General features: G+C 38.7%; 1 protein-coding gene across 4 annotated transcripts in view; it reads left to right on the forward strand.

Annotated features, from left to right (window-relative positions):
• LOC111573798 (MAM domain containing glycosylphosphatidylinositol anchor 2a) overlaps positions 1 to 20,212 on the forward strand; it is a 270,997-nt gene that overhangs the window by 63,533 nt on the left and 187,252 nt on the right. For all 4 annotated transcript variants that reach the window (XM_055016253.1, XM_055016255.1, XM_055016252.1 and 1 more), the window contains exon 2: positions 18,075 to 18,214. In XM_055016253.1, the coding sequence (XP_054872228.1) occupies positions 18,075 to 18,214 (140 nt within the window). The remainder of the gene's footprint in view (positions 1 to 18,074; positions 18,215 to 20,212) is intronic.

Here is a 20,212-nt window from a genome sequence, read left to right on the forward strand (position 1 = left end):
ATGTACTTTTTCATCACCTCAGTTTTTGTTGCTGTTTCTCGATAACGCCGTGAGCTAAGCGGACGCTGTTTAACCATCGAGGTCTTTCTTTAATGAGATTCTAAATTTACCAGCGTGTTCTCGTCAGGGGTCGTAAGTTTCTTCCCCATAAAGCTTTTCTTGCTTACACGAGCCAAGGACGTGCTCAGTGAACTCTGCTCATGTCCGGTTTAATGGCCCTGTAACACGAGGCTTGAGGTTGACGGAGGCTTTAGATCAGATGATGCTGCAGAGCTTTTTATTGCTGCTCGAGCTTCCTGTTTTCAAGCATTTGCTTGTACGTGTTTTATGTAAGTCGACCAATCTCAATTTGCTTCAAACTATTCAACCCTTGTTCAGCATTTCAGAAAGAAACAATTTCAGTTAATGAGGCTTTATATTTTGTCTCCTATTCCTGCTTTTACAACACAAATTAAAGCCCTTCTCCAGGCATTGATTTAACCCCTGAGAATTGCTCTCTGTGTGCCAAAAATGCATATTTAGAAGTTTTTTTCTCCATGAAAATAGTTCTTTTATACCTTAAACTGGCCTAAATATAACTGTTGCATTGCAGCTCAGCACACCAGCTCGCCTGCAACTCGGCTCAAACACTGTAAAACTCAATTCATTTGTACATTTTCAAGCCGGACACTGAATTTGAATAACAATAATGACACAATAAAGCTCTATCCTGCAATCTGACACAATTGGATCTTAAGTTTTGTCATGTATGAAACCCCAGAAGTCTGAATGTGACTTTTGAGATTGTCATCAGTACACTGCAGTTTCAAGGTGGAAGTTTTGCTCATGATGTGCCTTCCAGCTCATAAAGAACACCATATGGACATATTAACAATGTTAAAGCAATGCAATTTCCCTAGAGAGGATCTTTAAAATCATAGGACACCTGACTATGAGGTGCTGCTTGCACAACTCGGGTAAAAAGTAAACTTGATTTTCATGTGAGGAGGTCTTTCAGAATTACTAAGCAGATACTTAGTGCTTTAAAAAGCCTGGAGGTGTCTTAAACTATTAATTCATCATATCAAAACATTCCTTATTATCAGGTTGTCCCAATAGCTCTCTGAAACATCTACAGCTGATCCAAAACGCTGCAGCCAGAGTACTGACGGGAGTTAGCAAGAGAGATCATATTTCTCCTATACTGGTTTCTCTTCATTGGCTCCCTGTTAAATCTAGAATAGAATTCAAAATCCTTCTTCTGACATATAAAGCTCTTAACAACCAATCTCCATCATATCTTAAAGACCTGATAGTACCATATTATCCTAGCAGAACTCTTCGCTCTCAGACTGCAGGCTTACTTGTTGTTCCTAGAATCTCTAAAAGTAGAATGGAAGGCAGAGCCTTCAGTTATCAGGCACCTCTCCTGTGGAACCAGCTCCCAGTTTGGGTTCGGGAGGCGGACACCCTCTCTATTTTTAAGACCAGGCTTAAAACCTTCCTTTTCGACAAAGCTTATAGTTAGGGCTGACTGGGTGACCCTGACGGGGTGAGCTGGTGTTTTCATTTGCACAACTGACTTCCCCTCTTGACGTCCCTTTAGTTTGCCCCTAGTTATGCTGCTATAGGCCTAGGCTGCTGGGGAACCTCTCTTGATGCACTGAGCCCTTCTCTAACTACCTATGTATTTACTATATATACCATTATTGCATTACATTCACTCTGTTTCTTTCTGTGTCCTTTCTCCGAGTGTCCCTGGTCCCAGAGCTGGATGCTGGATGCTTCAGATGTGTGGCTGTGTTTTATGGTCCTTGTGTCCCACCCCCCACCTCTCTATCTCTACCCCTCTATCTGTATCCCTCTATCTCTACCTCTACCCCTCTATCTCTACCTTTCTACCTCTTCTGTCCCTCTCAACCCGCCCGGCCAGCAGGCAGATGGGTCCCCCCACATTAGAGCCGGGTTCTGCTCGAGGTTTTTTTCCCTGTTAAAAGGGTGTTTTCCTTGCCACTGTCGCCTTTTGGCTTGCTCTGGGGGTCAGGCATATGGGTTCTGTAAAGCGTCTCGAGACAATTTGACTGTAATTGGCGCTATATAAATAAAATTGAATTGAATTGAATTGAATATGTTGGTGGAAATCTTCCCCCCCAAAAAATGCTGAAGTGTTAGTAATAACAGTAACAACTCCATTGAATTCAGTGCAGCTGCTTTCAGAGTCCTTGTGTTGTACATGCAGGATTACTGGGACACTCAGGACAGAACCAGATAATGGTATTAATTACAGACCATGGAATAACTCTATGACTGTTTTCTCAGTGTAAAAAAACAAGTCAAACATAGAGATGCAGCTTGAGTATATCTGATATGCCAGTATTTTCCAACTCATTTTGGCTGATTGTGTACATATGTACATATTTATTCCACCTGACTGCAGACAACATCAGGTCTCTGCTGTGGAGGGGTTTACATATCATTATGCAAACTCTTCATCGTGGTGCAGCTGCAGACCGACACATACAATGATTTACAAATGTACACATTCACGGACCGAAATGTAAAAGTGCTCCAGCTTCAACATGCTTAATTAATGTTTGTTTAACAGATTCAAACAAAGCTGTTATCTATCAGAGTTCATTTTAGCGCCTCAGAATTTCATGGAGATGCATATTACTGGTATTTACACGTGCTTTTTGGTGGATTCCCACCAAAATGTGATATATTAACAGTTTAATATAAAGTACTCCCAGGACAAAATATCTTTTTTCTTTTCTTAAAGATCCTCTCAGACAAAAATCCTGTCAATCTGTAAAACTCACTGTTGCAAAATTCAGTTTTATTTTTTTAAATTATTTTTCTAGATATACTTGAGTATCCATCTATCTATCTATCTATCTATCTATCTATCTATCTATCTATCTATCTATCTATCTATCTATCTATCTATCTATCTATCTATCTATCTATCTATCTATCTATCTATCTATCTATCTATCTATCTATCTATCTATCTATCTATCTATCTATCTATCTATCTATCTATCTATCTATCTATCTATCTATCTTGTTAATTATTGTTATTAATTTTAGTGTTTTTTGCCTTTTTTTCCTAAATTTGGGTTTATATATTATTATTTTTATATTTTGGGGTCTTATCGGGTTAACACTGTTAAATGTCCATGTATTTATGTTTGTATTATATACTGGAGGACATATCTTAAGTAAAATTAGCAGTCAACGCGATCAGCCGATGATGATGTCCCGGTATCATCCTAAATTTCTTTGTTTTTGCTTTGATGGAGGTTAAACCAAAGAATTTTGCATAATCTCTGTTTATTTCATTGTAGTAAGAAAGAAAGTGAGTGCTGTATTTCCTGCAATACTTAAAATTTCTAGTCCAGCGTCTAGTTGTCTTAGAATGCTAATGAAGGCCGTGCAAACATGATAGTAAGGTTCATGATAGATTGTGGCTTCAAGCTTACTTTTACCATGTTTAATGCAGTTAACATTTATTTTCATTAGAAAATAATCTGCAGATTATTTCTTCTATCAATCTAATCATTGTTTTGCTTTTAAAATAGTTAAAAATGACCATTTTTCACCTTCTACTTCCCAATTTTGCCTGTTCAAACATTTCAAAGCTTTTAGTTTCATAGCAGACCTTTAATGTTTGTTGGTAGAACAGAGATTCAGATGCAGAGAAACACTCAGAAAAGTCAAAAGGGCAAAGTCTTCACTGCACTGATGTGCAGGTGGTCAAACACAGACCGACAGTCCAAAACAAGCAAAGAAATCCAGGTAGAGCGCCGAGAAAAATCAAAAACCAAAGAACAGAGCAGAGTCAGAAACCTCTGAAACTTACACATGAAAACTGCCAAGAAATCTGACAAAGAAAGAGGAGAAAGTAGAGAGTGTATACGATATATGAGGTTGGCTGGGATCACAACCGCTGGGTTGGCAGGAGGTGGGACCAGAGGAAGGTGAGCAGGTGACAAATGAGGACAGGAAGTGAAACGACAAGACAGGTGATGATTTATGGGACATTATAGGACCTACCCTGCAGAACTGTTGCAGTTCTGAGGAAGTGAAGAAGCCTCTTGAATGAGAGTTGAAAAGTGCAGTTGCTTTTTAGTGGAAGTCAGGGTTACTACAACCTGGATGATCGACACGAAAATGTTACAAAATCTAGTTTATGTTGCACATTTTAAATTAAAAACATAACAAATAACTGAGTGATTCTTTTTGCTAATCTGGACTACTTTGAAAATATCAAATTGTGATTTTTTCTGGTAGATTTCAGCTCAATATAAGTATAATAGATTTAAATATGAGATTGAGCATTTCACATGAAACGCCATCAAAAGCAACATTCACACACGAGGAGGACGCCATGAATTTGTATGAATTTGGGTCAAGCATGTTGCATAACATAGTATATCCTCAATTGCAGCCTTTGCGATTTGCTAATTAAATTCAGATTTTGATTTGAAATCCATCAATTCTTCAGCTTTACTTTGGATGCGATATTACAATCCAGTTGTTTATAGTAGAATGCAGATCAGAATGGGAATTAAATTTTCTATTACTGCTGTTACGTTTATCCAGGCTCTGGAACAGTGAATTGAAGATGGTAGATTTTTATGAGGTGTATGCCTGATTTAAATAAAACATTACATTGCGTTGCATTAGGTAACCTTTCCTCACTCGGTTGCAGGCAGCAGCTGAAGTTTTTTTTTTTTTTTTTTTGTTTTTACAGCCAACTCTCCCTGCAGAGCTGCTGTGAGTTTCAGCACCACGGACAGAGGAAGTGAACAGCTCAAGTGTTTGCTTTAGAATAAAACGCAGAATATCTCATGCTAATCAAGTTCCAACGTAATACATCAGACGATACCGGGCCCGTTTGTGTCGCTTCCTCAAGATGGCTCGTCTGACATAAAGCTTTCATGAACATAATGGATGCAGCTGTATGCAGTCAAGCTCCATAACCCCTGCTGTGGAGTGTCATAATATGGGAGCCAAGATGAATCTGTCCTCTAAATCTCCCTACCTTCACACTCCACAGTCATCTCTCTCTTTTTCCCCCCTCTTTCCTTCCATCTCAGCAGGGCTTTGGCAGGTTCACATTGGCCTAATTTTAGAGTGCGTTGCATGTGTTTGAATAATCGTGCATGTGTTTATGGGTGTACATGTCTGCAGCTATAAATAGAAACTCGCAGGGCCGCAGCTGTTTGTTTTGTGCTCTTTTTGTGACCCGTTGAATGCATGCGCAAGTGGACCCCTCTGCTGCTTTAATGAGCTATTTCAACTCAAGTATCCACAAAAAAACCAAAACAAAAACCACCACTTAACTGATCTCTCATGATTTTCATCGTGTTTGTCTTCTTGTTTCTGCTGAGCTGGACAAACATGTAGTGTTTTCTTTGCACCGTATGAACGGTCTTCAGGCCACGCCGTGTGATAGATGATCTGTGCTGATAGTGCGAAGCCGGATCTATACGGAGTCTCATTTACAATAACAGTGCAGGACTGAGGACTGCATGCGAGTGCATTACAGTGTGTAATCAATACGCTCTGACAAGCCCTGATGTAATAATATGCATGTGCTGCTGGCAAACCATTTCAAGGCCTTACACACATGGATGACCCCACGGATGAGCTGCTTCTCAATTATACAGCAGGAAGGCCTGGGTGCAGTGTGAACTCACACTTTCTAAAGGCACAGGGAGAAGCACTGAGAATAATAGAATTCAATGTGTGGTGCCTTTGGCAGTGGAGCGTGTTTACTCAGTCTCAAAGGTAAAATCCACTGAGCTCACACTGATATAACCAATGGCAATGTTGTGCATCACCTGAGAGGATTTGAACACGACTCAAATCTAATATTGATGTGCTGAATGATTCAATATCACCTCTACAGGTTTGGAAAACTCTGCCTGTATAATTACTGTTGTACGGCCGAAGTGTAATTAATATCAGAGAATTCTGTTTGTCATCAATTATGCTGTCAATCGTAGAGCTGCAGTGATCAATATGTTGATAACAATAAATCCAGAGGTGGAAGAAGTATTCAGGTCATTTAACTGAGTAGAAGTACAAAAACAACAAAGTGCACATACTCCATTACAAGTGAAAATCTGGCATGGAAAATCCAACTTAGCAGCAAAATGTGATTTGAAAAATTGCTGTAAAAGTCTTGATTTGGTCCCTCTGACTGATACTAGATCATGTATAGTTAAACATCAGTGTGTCAGCAGCATGTTACTACTTTATATCCAGCTTTATATACAGGGACAGAAGATGCATCTTTGATTTTTGGTGAGATATTGTATCACTGCAACGTTTATTGAAATCAAACCATGTGTGAGGTTTTGACAGTAGTTTGCTCTTTTACTAAAGTGAGGATGACAGCAGCTCCAACCAGCAGAAAGAAACCAAATCCAGATATTGGCAGAGCTCTGGCTGCTACTGACTAATCACATTTAAACAGGTATCCTTACAGTGCTGAGAGACACAGCTTTGCCCTGATCCAATATATAAATTCACCAAAATCCACCATTGCTTTAATTGCATACGATGACTTATGCTCTCAGAAAAGCATAGGAATATTTCCTCTGTCAGTCAGACTGCTTTATCCAGCGTTTTTATCTTGAAAAGGCATATTCTAAAATGTAAAGCCACATGGCAAATGCAAAAAAAATGCATTCAGGTAACATTTTATGCATTTAACATTTTATTGTACGCCATTTTTATGTGCAGCATTTTGATTACATGTGCAATATTTCACTTTCATGTACAACACTCTCAATGTGATGCGCAGTTACATTTTCATCTCATTTTCAGGTGCAACATTACATTATCATGTGTGTGATATTACTCATTCCCTCAGTATAATCACCAGCGTTACTTTCTACTTTGGTATTCTAGCCTTGTTGTAGTTAAATTGTTCTATTTCAGTAACATATCATACTCATACCTTATTGCTTTTCTACTTTTTTAATTTTTTTTTTCTGAGCAATATCTGGCACAAGAATTTCCTTGGGGATTACCTTACCGTCACCTTAACCATCTCTATTTCACCACCATAAAATGACTCAAAAAGCAGAACAAAATAGTAAAACGGCTGGTGAAATGTGCCAGAAGCGAAGTCCAATTTGTGCACAATACCATCATGTCATGTAGACTTTATCTGACCTAAAACAACCAAACAAAAAATAAACAACCATCAACTCCTCCCCAAGTCCATTCGATTTGCCCCAGTGAGGCTGATTGAAACTACCAGCAGCCTCCATCACGATGCTGATCCCAGGAAATTACCTCATAAAAGATCAGACACAAGAAGAAAACACTGCGAACATCTCAAAAAATAAATCCAACTATTGCATCAGTCAGTTGAAACGGATCCATCTTTAGCAGGTCAACACATTAGACAAACCAGTGAGCTGTATTGTTCATTGTGTCAAATCAATCCACACAAAATAAAAATAAATAAATAAATCAAAGCTGTCTCATGGGATTCCTTGAATTTGTTGGGTTTTCATGTATATTTTTTTAAAAGTCATGACTTCAATTCAAAAATTAGTCTCCATAATTTCCATAATTATTAGTGCTGTAATGAAATGTCTGAGCCTTAATACTTAGATTAGTTAGGTTAAGCTCCCTGATTAATAATCCAGATGGGTCTTAGCTACATTATTAAATTACTTAGGCTATTCTCCATAATTAATAACACTGTGGGGTCTCAGCTTTAATAGTATACTCAAGTAAAGCAGTATTTTCTATCATTTATGTCAGATTTTAATCCATGTAAATTTCTGGTAAAATTACAGCATTACAGCAATTGACTGGAACATAATAGTGTATGTCAACATTATGTATGCTTTGAAACACCTAATAACAAACATTCCTCTTACAAATACAGTTAAATTTATGAATATTTCTCAGATTTATATGTTGTACTTATTCATGCATGATCAGTAGTTTATGTCAGCTAATGTTAGCAAACACTACTTTGCTGTGTCACTAATATTTCAGAGTCAGTTTTATGACTTTATGACCTTTTTGTACTTTTGTCTTTGAAATATCTAGTAGTAACAGGAGGTTGATGGCAAATTATGGTAATTTTTCACTATTAAAAAGGGAAAGTAAGAGATCAAGAAATTATCCACAAATAATTATTTTAGCAAATAATAAGCTAATTGCTAGAAGAAATAATCAGCCTATTATTTAATAATGACAAGTTGATGTTGCAGTTATTTTTAGCAGACATGTTTCAACCAGTGTGGGAGGTTCATGTCTTGTGTGAACATTAATGATTTAGGACAAACATCTGGTTTTAAAGAGTCCATATTCTGCACATTTAGAGGTTTGAAATGTTATGTTTGAAGTCAGAATCTTTTTTCATGCTTTAATATAAAAAGCAAACACATTTTTCTGACACTGCATTGTATTTTAGGCTTTTAGGTGATTCAGACAACTTGTAATGAGTTGAACAGAACAGTAAGACCTATTTCCTACATAACCTTTATTCAGTAACATGCCTGATAATCCAACATGCCTAAACACTAAACTGCAGTATTAAAAAGCCCTTGTTCTGCCCATTTAAAGGCTTTGATCTTCATTTTTGGGCTCTAATAGAATACGTTTACATGCTTTAATGCTCAAAACATGTTTTTTTCCCCCTCATATTGACATTAGTGCTCACTTTATGTCTGAAATGCTCTGTTTTAGCTCCTGTCTCTTTAAGAACCGCCTCCTGTAAACGTTCAGTCAGCTCTGAGATGATCATTTATTTATATGTTCATCATCTGGTAATCATCTGTGCATAATTACTTGTGGATTGAGGCTCCAGGTCCTTTTAGAAGGATGCCTTTACATCTTTAGACAGCTGTGAAAACCTTAACAGGAAGAAGAGTTTTGTGGTTACTGTCTTGTTTTTCTTGAGGAGACAGAGACGTGCTGGGTAGATTTCTGCTTTTTCCTCACTCTAATGGAAGAAATGTACCAAAAACACCACAAAGTGTTTGTTTTAAATATTACTGAAGATAGTAACAGTCATGGCAGTATTTCCAAAACAGGAGCAATATTTTCTGTAGGAGAAAATCACTAACTTTGGCATGGACTTGTGACTTTGTAGACCTTTAAAATGCACAAAAGAAGCTTTTTTTTTAAAAACACACTGATGAAAATGATCAACCAAAAAGCAGAATATAGGCTTTTTCATGGATCAAGCAGGTGCTAAATTCAGATTCATAAGCATCATAAAATACCGGGATTATACTTGAAAACCCATCATTTTTGGCAGTGTTGAAAACTGCGACCTGACGTTTTTCTTCCAAAAGCCAATTCCAATACCATGAAGACTGATAACTGATGTTTAGAACAGATTCATATTTGCCGTAAAAAGGAAAATCATGTTGCTAAAATTGAAGTAACACATTCTTAAACAAGAAAAGCACTCAGAGAGCGCAGTACACCGCTAAGGCTGCTCAGTCGTTGTTTCATTTTGGATGGATAAGCGGTCGATTTGTAGCGGGATCACAATCATGTGATCATCAGCAGGCAGGTGACGTAACATTCACTTGTTGTCATAGTTACAGTGAGGCCGTGCCGCTATCTCGCAATGATACAGAAATCTTTACCAAATCTGTAAATCCAGACTATATAAAGGAACGTGTCCACTAGATAAGGTAATTTCCTGCATCCCATTCATTGTCTATGTGTTGCGTGTTGCATGCTGGTCCGGTTGTGGTGCATTTCGAGCTGCGATCCAGTGCGTCTCCTCAGAGCTCATTTGCATAAAATGGATTCGACTTCTACTTTATGCAAATTCGATGCGGCCCGCGGAGGTCCGACGCATCGCAAACCTTTCGTCAGACGTCTAAACTAGCGGTCGGTGAACTAAAACGAGAACAGACTCAGCAACTGCACAGCTTATTTCTCTCCTCAAATGCTTTCAGAAATACATTCGCTGAACTGTTTTCACAATAAAAGAGAAAGTTTGCGACCGAGCCGTCGCGTTGGTCTGGCTTGAAATCCAGGACAGACAGCTCCCGAGTCGATGCGTTTGTCCAATCAGAGGCAGGCAGGATAGTTGGAGAAGAAGGTCGGCAGGAGTTGAACAGCAGCTACTGGCCTCAAAGTACACACCCACCAAGCGGGTGATCTTCAGATGAGGCGCGTTTACATGCGGGAAAAATGCATCTAGTGGACACGCAGCATAAGCCGCATCACAGCCAAAATCTAATGAGGTGGTCCTTCTGTCACTTTTGACCTTCCCTGAAAATCATCCAAATCCGTTTGTCTGTTTTTGAGTAATGTTGTGCACCAACAGATTATCAAAGGACAAATGTACGTCGATCGTCACATAACTCCACCGCATTCCTTGGTGGAGTAATGAACTTATTTTAGCAGAAATTTATTGCAAAAAAACAAAGCTGATTGCTAAAATGCTGAATATCTTATATAAGTGTGTAGTTTTAGTCCTTTTTTTTTCTTAAAAAGCCAAATATTAGCTCTTCAATGGGTCAAGCAGTGGTTAAATGCGACTACATTCTTGTCATAAAATACAGGAAACATACTTAAAACTTAAATTTTTAATGTCAAAACCCATTATTTTTGTGACAAACCTGAACTTGTCCGTGTTTTCACTGAGCTTTTCATGTTGGCATCATGCAGCGTTATCACACAGCTGAAATTGACTTGTTTCCCCACCGTCCTGCTTTTATAAGCAACTGAAGTTTATTTCGCTTCGTCCTGGAACACCATAATGACTTTGTGTGATAACAAAAACAATCATTTTTGTAAAATTGTTGCCGTATGCATACTGCATATGTTTTCCTCCTTCTGTTTCCTCGCTCTCGCCCTGTTTTTCTCTATTTGCCGCCACCGTTCTGAGAAGGTGATTACGGAGCCAGAGAACTAGCAGGATACGGTTAGTGGTCCTCAGGGGTTGGTCTGAGGACATTAAGCCCGCAGCGACAACGAGCCCCAGCTGTTGGAGTTTTTCCTCTCTTCCCCCCCCACCCACCCACCCCCCCCTCCACATTCATTTGTTTGTCAAATTTACAGTCTCTGCCATTTGCCAAGATCCCCCTCTGCCACTCAGGCACTCCAGAGCTGTGGTGACAAGGCTGCTTTTAGCCAAATCCAATTTAATCTCCATCGGTGTTAGTGGATAAACCTGTCTCCATCTCCTCCAATTGAAGCCAAGGAAGGACTCGGCACTCTGCTGGGAGCTGCTCGTTCACCACACAAGGACATAATGCACACTTAACTCACAGGCATGCATGTAGGATAAAGAGGAAGCGCTAAACTAACAGCCTAACATGCACAAATGTATGTGCACAGGCGATTTCGGCTTCTCCTCCCTCCTTCCCCCTTCTTTTTCCCTGTTGTGTGTTTCTGCAGAGGAGGGAAAATGATGTCACTGTTATGGAAATGAGATAATGAAGTGAAAAAGGAGATGCACATCTGAGACTCCTGTTTCTAGCCTGCAGGTCCTCCGCTGCCTTTTCTCTTCCCTTTTTTTAAGGTGTCAGGAAGCTGTGTGGAGACGGTTGGGGTGTGTGCGCCTGCAGATGGCTGGGTGGATGTGGAAGTGAGAGGGAGTGACACTACAGGCTGAAATGCGCATTTATGCAAATGCAAAATTGTAACCCACAGGTTCATGACAACATTTGCTCAACATTTGCGACAACACCGTTTAATCACAAGTGCAGCAAATAAACAAGCGATTCCAGAATAACTCTGCATCAGTAAAGATCCGCTCAATATTTAGCATGGATTTTTTTTTTACTCCCTCTTCCACTGTTTTGCACTCACATCAGTGTGAGTGGCAGATGTGCTTCTTAAGCCAATGCCAATTCCCCAACTGTGGAAAAAAACACACAACAAGATCAGAAAAAAACATCTAATTAACGTCCAAATCTGCCACCAGCAGAAGAGTTTTTTTCAGCTCATTGCTCCTGAATGACCTCTGCTCTCCTGCTCAACATACATGATCGCTCACTCATTTAACAGCTTGTAATGTGGCTCTGGAGGGATGTAACCTTGTAATGACAGAGGAGAACAGGGAGCTTCAGCAAAGTTGAATATTGATTAATTGTCCTTAACCATGCTCCTATAACTTCTTACTACAACTGCTGATGCTAGTAGCGCTTGACTAACTCCAATATCAATTATTAGTAATCAGACCGATAACCAGGTCAGTATATAATTGAGGAACTTTTTTAAGTCCATGGGATATATCTTACACACATTTTTATTAAAAGTAAAAGAACTAATGTTTTTTTAATGTAAATTTTGATCATGTCTGTACAAATTCCATAATTATTTATTATGGAAACAATTAGTTTTTAAGAAAAAATGACTGGATCTAAAATGTTGACTAAATAACCATCCGAATTTGTCATACTAATGTACTTATGCTTTCTTTTTCTTTTTTTTTTTTTTTTTACCATTTTATGCTGCTTTATGCTTATTTTTCGGTACATTTCAGATGAAAAATGCTTTAAATTCTATTTTCTGTGCTGATATTTCTTTTTACATACAAACCATCTGTTCATATTATGAAATATACATTTTTATAGATTACAGTAGGGAATGGTGTGTACATAACTACTTAAACTTTGTTTCTAGAACCTGCGGTTTTTCTATAATTACACTAAACATGGGGGAAGTGAAATGTTCCAGCTCACCCTCTGGGCTCAGCGTTCATGTGACAAACTAATGGTTTGATGTAAAACTGACTAAAAAATGAACACAGTTATTCCTAAACTAGAGGTGGATACTGCTTGTGGATGTGGTAGGTAGAAATATTCACATGTATCTCTCCTCTATCGACACATCTACTGTATCATGGAGAGGTCAGTACATGGATGAATATTTATCTGTCTCTCAATCCAGCTCTTTTCATCCATGATGGATAGATTAATAGGTATATGTGGAGGTTTATCTGTCCACATATCCAGGTCTATCAGCGATGGATTTTTAAATCAGTACTTGTAGATATTTCCTGAGGTCAATAGATTCCACATCCACATGAAACTGTTTCATGATAAATAGGCATTGACAGCTGGGATTTTTAAAATATGAAATATTGACATCATGTTAGTAGCACACACCTGATAATATTTTAAATAAAGCTGCTTCAATATTTCGATCGATGCAGCAGCCAAGGAACAACATGCCCTAAATTTATGTTTTTTTTATGTTATTCATTTTGTCAAAAAAAGAGACAAAACACAAAGTTAAAGATGAATTTATTGTAAATAATTTTGGTCAAAATGTTGATTTAGTGAAAATATAGTATCATGGCAGCCTTCATATTTAAATTTATGTATGAACATTGATCCTGTGTCAAATATTTACTGATTTATTTTCAAACTCTTCCGCTGATTGAAAATTGGTGGCAGTGATGCACCAAGAAAATGCTCCAACAAAGGCAGTGAAGACGATGGCAATAATATGGAAATAATAAATAATGCACAAGTTGAAATATTTAAAAACTTGGAGAATGTTTTGTGTTGGGAAAATACCACAAATAGAGATGCATTGTTTTTTGTGGGGAATTTCAATTTAAATATAACCACAGTAGTTTGTTGGCTGTCGCAGTGGATATTGTTGTATATTTTATTTTTGTAGAGGATCTTAATGCTTCTTCCACCACTGACAACTGGTTTAAATCCACTATTGAGCATTATATAGCATGTGAAATAAATTCAGGTCTTTTATTTTGGCACAGGGGCAGTGCTGAATTGGATAAAAATTCAAACTGGATTGAGTTAGAATAAATTGCCAGGGTTGAGTCTTAGCTTGGCAGTTTCGTGCATCTTTGCTTTCTGCACTATTGGGGAATTTATGAAATTGAAGCCAGACAGTCAGAATACATAAAAAACAAGGAAAGTTTATTGTGCTGTAGTTTCTTTTTTGACCCACCAACAGGTAGATGCTTTATGTACCTAATGCAACAGAAAAACATGCAACATGATGATTAATTATGCCTTTTTTTTTTTTTTTTTTTTTTAGCAGTTTCAAAGGTCAACACAGATAAATAAAGTGCAGCACATATGGCACTTTCCTTATCTGTATGTACATTTAAACAATAGCTCATGGAGGGTATTTCTACAAAATTAAATCCATTTATTTCACAATTACCAATTCTTTTGATTCAACTAAGTGTACTTGAATTGGAGCAACTCATTTGCTAGTGTAATTTGGAATACTTTCTAATTAGTTGGCCAGCCTCATTAAATTAAGTTGGACCAAACCCTTAGAAATGAGTTGAATCAACCCAAATAAGTTATTTTGACTCAACACAAGTACATCAAGTTGGAACAATTAAATTTCTTAACACTGATGCACAACATGGGTCAAAATTGACCCATATTCAATGGAGCATGGGTATCTCTTGACCCATGTTGGGTCAAGGGTTAATATTGAAAGAAAGCTATTTAATTGTGTTAAAATATATTTAGATTTTTTTTAGTTTATGCAAAGAGTTGTTTTTTGAGTGTAAGCTAGATTGACTTACATCTCACCATGAATAAACCAAATACATGTTAAATGGGTGAATATCATGTAAATACTGCATGATTTAATCAAGTTTACCTTGGAAACATGAAATTATGTTGTGAAAATGACAAAATGTGACAGTTAAGTACCTTTTTGAGTGTATACAATACAATGAGCTGTAAATAATCACATATTTCAATCTGCATTCACTTCTCAATTAGCAGCCCACTGGTCTGGGTTAAGCAGTAGAACAAACTAATTTCTAAGAGTTTTCCAGCCTGTTGCATTTAAATTAAAGGGCCCTGTTAGAGGGCAATAGTTATTATTCTCCATTTTAAAAAACTGCAAGAAGTCAGAGGAGATGGGACGGATAAAAGACAGCATTTCCACTGTATGAGATACAACTCTATCCACATAATGAACGTGTACGGGATGTAGTTAAGATGTTCAGGGATATAAGCAGCTGTTTCTGGCCTGCTGTGATGTGTTCAAAGCTTTGTCTATCACCCGGATCCCCTCAGCCTGGACATCTTTTTATCTCCGAACTGTCAGCGCACTGACATCTCTCTTTACGCAGCCTAAATCCCACTGCATTAATGTCTCATTGTCCATACTTAGATATCGCCTCTGAATATTTTATGGGTAGTTACTGTCAGTGGAATGAAAGCTAAACAAACAGGAAAAATATGCGGTAATGACTTTAGCTCCTGCTTTAGGCCAAGCGATTTGAAAAAGAGCAGTTCGTCGCCGTATATGCATGAACATTACTGTGCTCGTTATGTTTGCTCCAGAGAGGCTTGTTTGTGGCTGTGAGCTCAGTGCATAAAGAACAATAATGTTAATGTGTCGTTGCAGTAAATGCAGTTGAAGATCATTAATTATGGGTGTTTCCCTGCCTTCCTTCAGGACTGATAGTAATGCTGCACAGATACTGGAGTAAGTGGCATTAGGACTTTGTTCGGCGGGTGCCCTGAGCCTATTCCTCAAGTCCTGATTCCTCCCTTATGGAATTCATCACCGGTGCAAAGGGAGAGACGACGAAGGGCAGCGGCTTTATGAGTAACCAGTTAGCATCCAGATCCATCAATCTGCATTGAGTAGGGCAGGACGTTAGGTTAACAAGCTGAATGAGACAAACCGCTATGGCTGCTATCAACGGTTAGTGCGTGGCTAAGGATGCACTCCGGCTCAGACTCCCAGAGCAGCGTCGGAGAGGAGTGTCGCTGCGCTCATTAGCATCGCTGCCTGGATGCAGCTAGCAGTGAGTCTGCTGCCGCCGGGGCCCACACAGGAAGCGGCTCCTCCAACATGAAAGCCGAGCCACAGTCTGATTTCTGCTGGATTTTTCCTCTTTTTTTTCCCCTCACCGTTTTGTACTCCTCCTAATCATATCCGCTCTCTAAATCATCTCATGCCCAAACCTCTTCACTAATCATCTAAGTTGGAGAGGAATAAATGCTTAGCAGATGCTAGTATTGTCAGGGGTCGCTTACATGCAACTGAGTTTCTTTCTCTTTTTTAGTTTCACAGCTCAGTGGATGAGATCTTTTTTGGGTGTTTTGCCTCAGATGATGCCTTCTTTTGTTCGCTTTAACCCCTAACACTTGTGTCCCACTCTGGGTTAGATTAAAACCTCCTTATTGTCCCACAAGGGTTGGCTAAGTGCTGGAGTTTTGCTGCAGTGTTTCTGTGATGCAAAATTTTCCCACATCACTGTTTATGGCATTTTTATACCTGTGATGTAATAACGTTAGGAAGCAATGCAGTAAAAGAATGCTCTAACATAAGATATACCCCAATTTAAATTCACCCACGTGGTCTAATGGCAATTTTAGATTAAACTGACAGTTGCTAGAAGAGTCAACATATAATTGTGAGACTTTTTATAACATAGTTGAGATATCATAGTTGACATTTTTGCTGTTTTCAGACCTAAAATCAACATGGCCACATATAAACAAACACCACATGGCATTTTTACAGAAAGATTCTTCTAAATATTATATATACAACTGAGTAAAATTGAAATTGAAAGTTATTTATAAAGATTGGACTCTTGTCAGTCTTTTCTTCAGGAGGAAATGACATCATGTGGAGCAGGTCATGTGATCTGGAATTAACACACTTCCTTGAAAGGTGTTTTTGTAATGGGGAAATTAGTTGAAAGTAATTTCTCAGACACAGATACAATTTGTTATTTTCCATAAAAACTGTGATATATTGGCAAAAAAGAAATATCTGTCATGATTATCTCAACTTAATAGAAAGAACACAATCAAAACAATTTTTGGATGAGCTCATTTTATTATTGTTTAGCTAATTAGAAGGTGGTTATTAAATTCAGATGGTTATTTAGTTGACATTTTAGTGATATCCAGTCATTTTTTATTAATAAGTGATTGTTTCCATCACACATAATTATGGGATTTGTAAAGACATGACCATAACGAACATCAAAAACATTTTTTTTAAACTTTTAATAAAAATGTATGCAAGATATATCCCATGGACTTCAAAAATCCCTCAATTATATATTGACCCAGAAGGTATTTACATATAAAACTGTAATTTTTTGGAGTTTTTTTTTCAGAATATTACTGTGTGATTCCTCCCTTTTTCTACAATGAACTTGTTTATATAAGAATTTGTCATGAAACTCTACTGGCATGTAATTATGCTGAGCTGTAAATTAATTCTGACATCTGATAGCAGTGGAGGGAGGAGAGAGAATATGTGAAATTACTTGTTTTGTTGCCTGCCATCAGTAGTTTACAGTTGGTCATTTACTCGATGTTGTATTTGAATTACCACTGCCCCCGCCGCCTAATTTGGTTAAGATACAAATGGAGTGCCAGTTTGATTCAGATTTGAGCACTATTGACCGCTTCTGCCTCAGCTGCCATATCGGTTTCTATTTCTGACATGTCTGTTGCAGTCGTTCCCTGAGTCGAGGTAAACTGGGAAAAAGTTTGCAGTATTGTCTCATAATCATTACAAATAAATCAAGACAGAAAGCAGAGTGTTGCTTCTTTAGTTTTGTTGCAGATGAAACTCTGGAAGTCTGAACTGTGTTTCTGAAATGTCATCAGTGTACTGCAGTTTCAGTCATGGTGTTGGCAGCTTTTTCACTCATGATATGTCTTCCAGCATATACAAAACACCATATGGACATGTTAACAAGGTAAAAAACATGCTTTTCCCTGGAGGGGGTCTTTAAAAATCACAGGTCATATCAGTACCAGATGATTATCTAAGACTATAAAAGTGCTACAGCAGAACATTGAAAGGAAGCGATTCATTTTCTGACAGTAACTTTCCTTGACTTGTGTTTGAGAGACTTGCAGCTTTTAAACAAAGCTATACCAAAGGGAGCGCTATAAAAGTAAAATATGTGTCAATCCTTTCTCCTACAAATACCTCTGGTTACTTGTGTGCTCCGTCGGGTGCAGAGCGAACATGTGCTCAGAGCTTGTTGTAAGCGAGACAACCTTTTTAATCAATACACCATCTAACTGTGCTAAACCTACTCATTCCTTCAGAAATGACCAGAATGCTAACGCAGGTTTTCTTTATTTCCTCTGCAGCGCCTCCGACGGTTCGCATTATACACTCAGGGCACGCCTGCAACGTGGAGGAGGAGAGGCACACCGAGAGAGTCTACACCATCCGAGAAGGAGAAACCCTGGAGCTCACCTGTCTGGTGACGGGGCATCCTCGACCTCAGGTAGGGAAATTAGCGCCTTTTCATCTCCCCTTTTACTGACATACGCGGATAAAGATGCTAGTTTCTGCAGGCCGCCACACATACTTCTGCACTAAATCAGCTTAAAAGTTTAATCCTTTAATTATTGATGGTTTAGGTTGCACTGCACACCTGCATGTTGATAATGAAAGCTTCCAAGTCTAATGAGGATGCAGGAACAAAACAGCAGAAACATCTGCCAAAACAAAATGTAATGAGTAAGAAACAGGCCAGAGTGAAAAAAAGAAGAAAAGAACAAATGCTCTGGGTCACGCATCTGAGAAGCATCTCTCACTCTCTTATTTACTGTTCTGATTTGAACTAATTAGAAAAAAAACTTCCACCTTTTTCTGCTGAAGAAAATAGACTTTGGGTGTGATTCATTATCATTTAAATCTTGGGAAAATATATAGAAATAAGAAAAAAGGCAATCATTCTCTGAGACAAAAGGATTGACTTGAGCATCACATTCTGTATTAACCTGCAGGATTTGCGCTCACTAACCTTTCAAACGTTTATCTCCTGTTGTTTCCAATTATGCTCGATAACGAAATTTACACAGAATTCAAGCCCCTATCTCTAAAACGGACTGAGCTCATTTACATTAATTAATATAATTCCCCCTTTTGATCGATGGACAGAGCCGTCACTAGTTTGTACTGCTGCCCTCTGGATGCCGGCGCATGGAAAAGGAGGATATTGATTTTTATATTTCAATTGAAAAGGTGAGGCCTCTTAAATTAGCCAGTTTCCGTTCATCTCCTTCCTTCATCATCGTCGCCGTCTTCCCTCTTAATTAGGATTTTTTTTTTTTTTGAAAATCAGAGCCGAGTGAAAGGGAGAGGAGGCGGAGGGAGAGTGCTGGGAGATCAAACGCTCTGCATAGCGGTGGCAGGAGAGGCCTTTGAAACCGAGTCATTATGAGGCTGACGCAGATCCCCTCGGCACCGTGGGTCTCGGTCGAATCTCTCTGGACTTTGGGATGTGTCAGCTTCATCCCCCCTCCGGCTGGTGTCATGGGACCTGGAGGGCAGAGCAGACTGGTTTAGGAAGCCGAGGAGGTTATCTGAGGTGGCAGCAGACCCACGGCTGCTTTTTGTGATGTTTGGTGGGGAAAAAAAAAAAACGCCACAAAGGGTGTGTGACCTCATCGGGCTCACCAGTAAATGCAGCCATAACAGCTCATCTTTCCATTAGAATGAAATATTAATCCTCGCAACATGTTGTGAGTGTTTCCCTCTTTGTCTCAAAGTTCCACATTTTAATTGACTTGAGGTTTTTCCATCTTTAAGGAGGAGAAAATCACTGAAAAAGTTGCGGTGCTTTTTCAGTGTCTGTATTATTGGCACGTGTGGAGGTTTGATTTTTGTTTGCTGGACGGCCAATAGCAACAGCCTTCTGTATTTTTACACATTCATGCCGATTCCAGAGCTTTCCATAAGCTCTGGCAGCTCGCCAAACAGCCGGCTACTCATTTAAGTCCAGCTGGCTACTTTATTGTATTAACCCTCTGAACTCTGAGCTGCTTTTAGCTTCCGTCACATTTTTACTCAAAAACTACACCAAGAAGAACCCAGAAAGGACTGAGATCACAGAAATGGCATGAACAATAATGACAAAGCGAATTACGAGGAGGAAGAAAAGGAGGTAGAGGAGGATACAGCTGATCGAAACAAGGAAACCAATCGGAGGGCAGAAATGTAGGACGGGCGTGAACATTGACCAGTTGCAGTGCCTTATTTGACTGCCTGTAGAGTCAGTCAAGTCTTTCTTTCTCTTGATTCCCAAAGGAATAAAACCAGCCATCCATTCCGAATGCCAGTTAGGAAAATCAGGATATCATTCCTGGAAGATGGGGATGCTTTTCCAGCTTACACTGGAAAAGGACACGACTTGTGGGGCGCAAAGGGATATATTCTGTATATTTAGACTTTTTTACTGAGCATCTTTATCATGAATGTTTCCTTCAGAGTGAACATA

The sequence above is a fragment of the Amphiprion ocellaris genome, chromosome 12, assembly GCF_022539595.1.
Source record: "Amphiprion ocellaris isolate individual 3 ecotype Okinawa chromosome 12, ASM2253959v1, whole genome shotgun sequence".
NCBI classification, from domain to species: Eukaryota; Metazoa; Chordata; class Actinopteri; family Pomacentridae; genus Amphiprion; species Amphiprion ocellaris.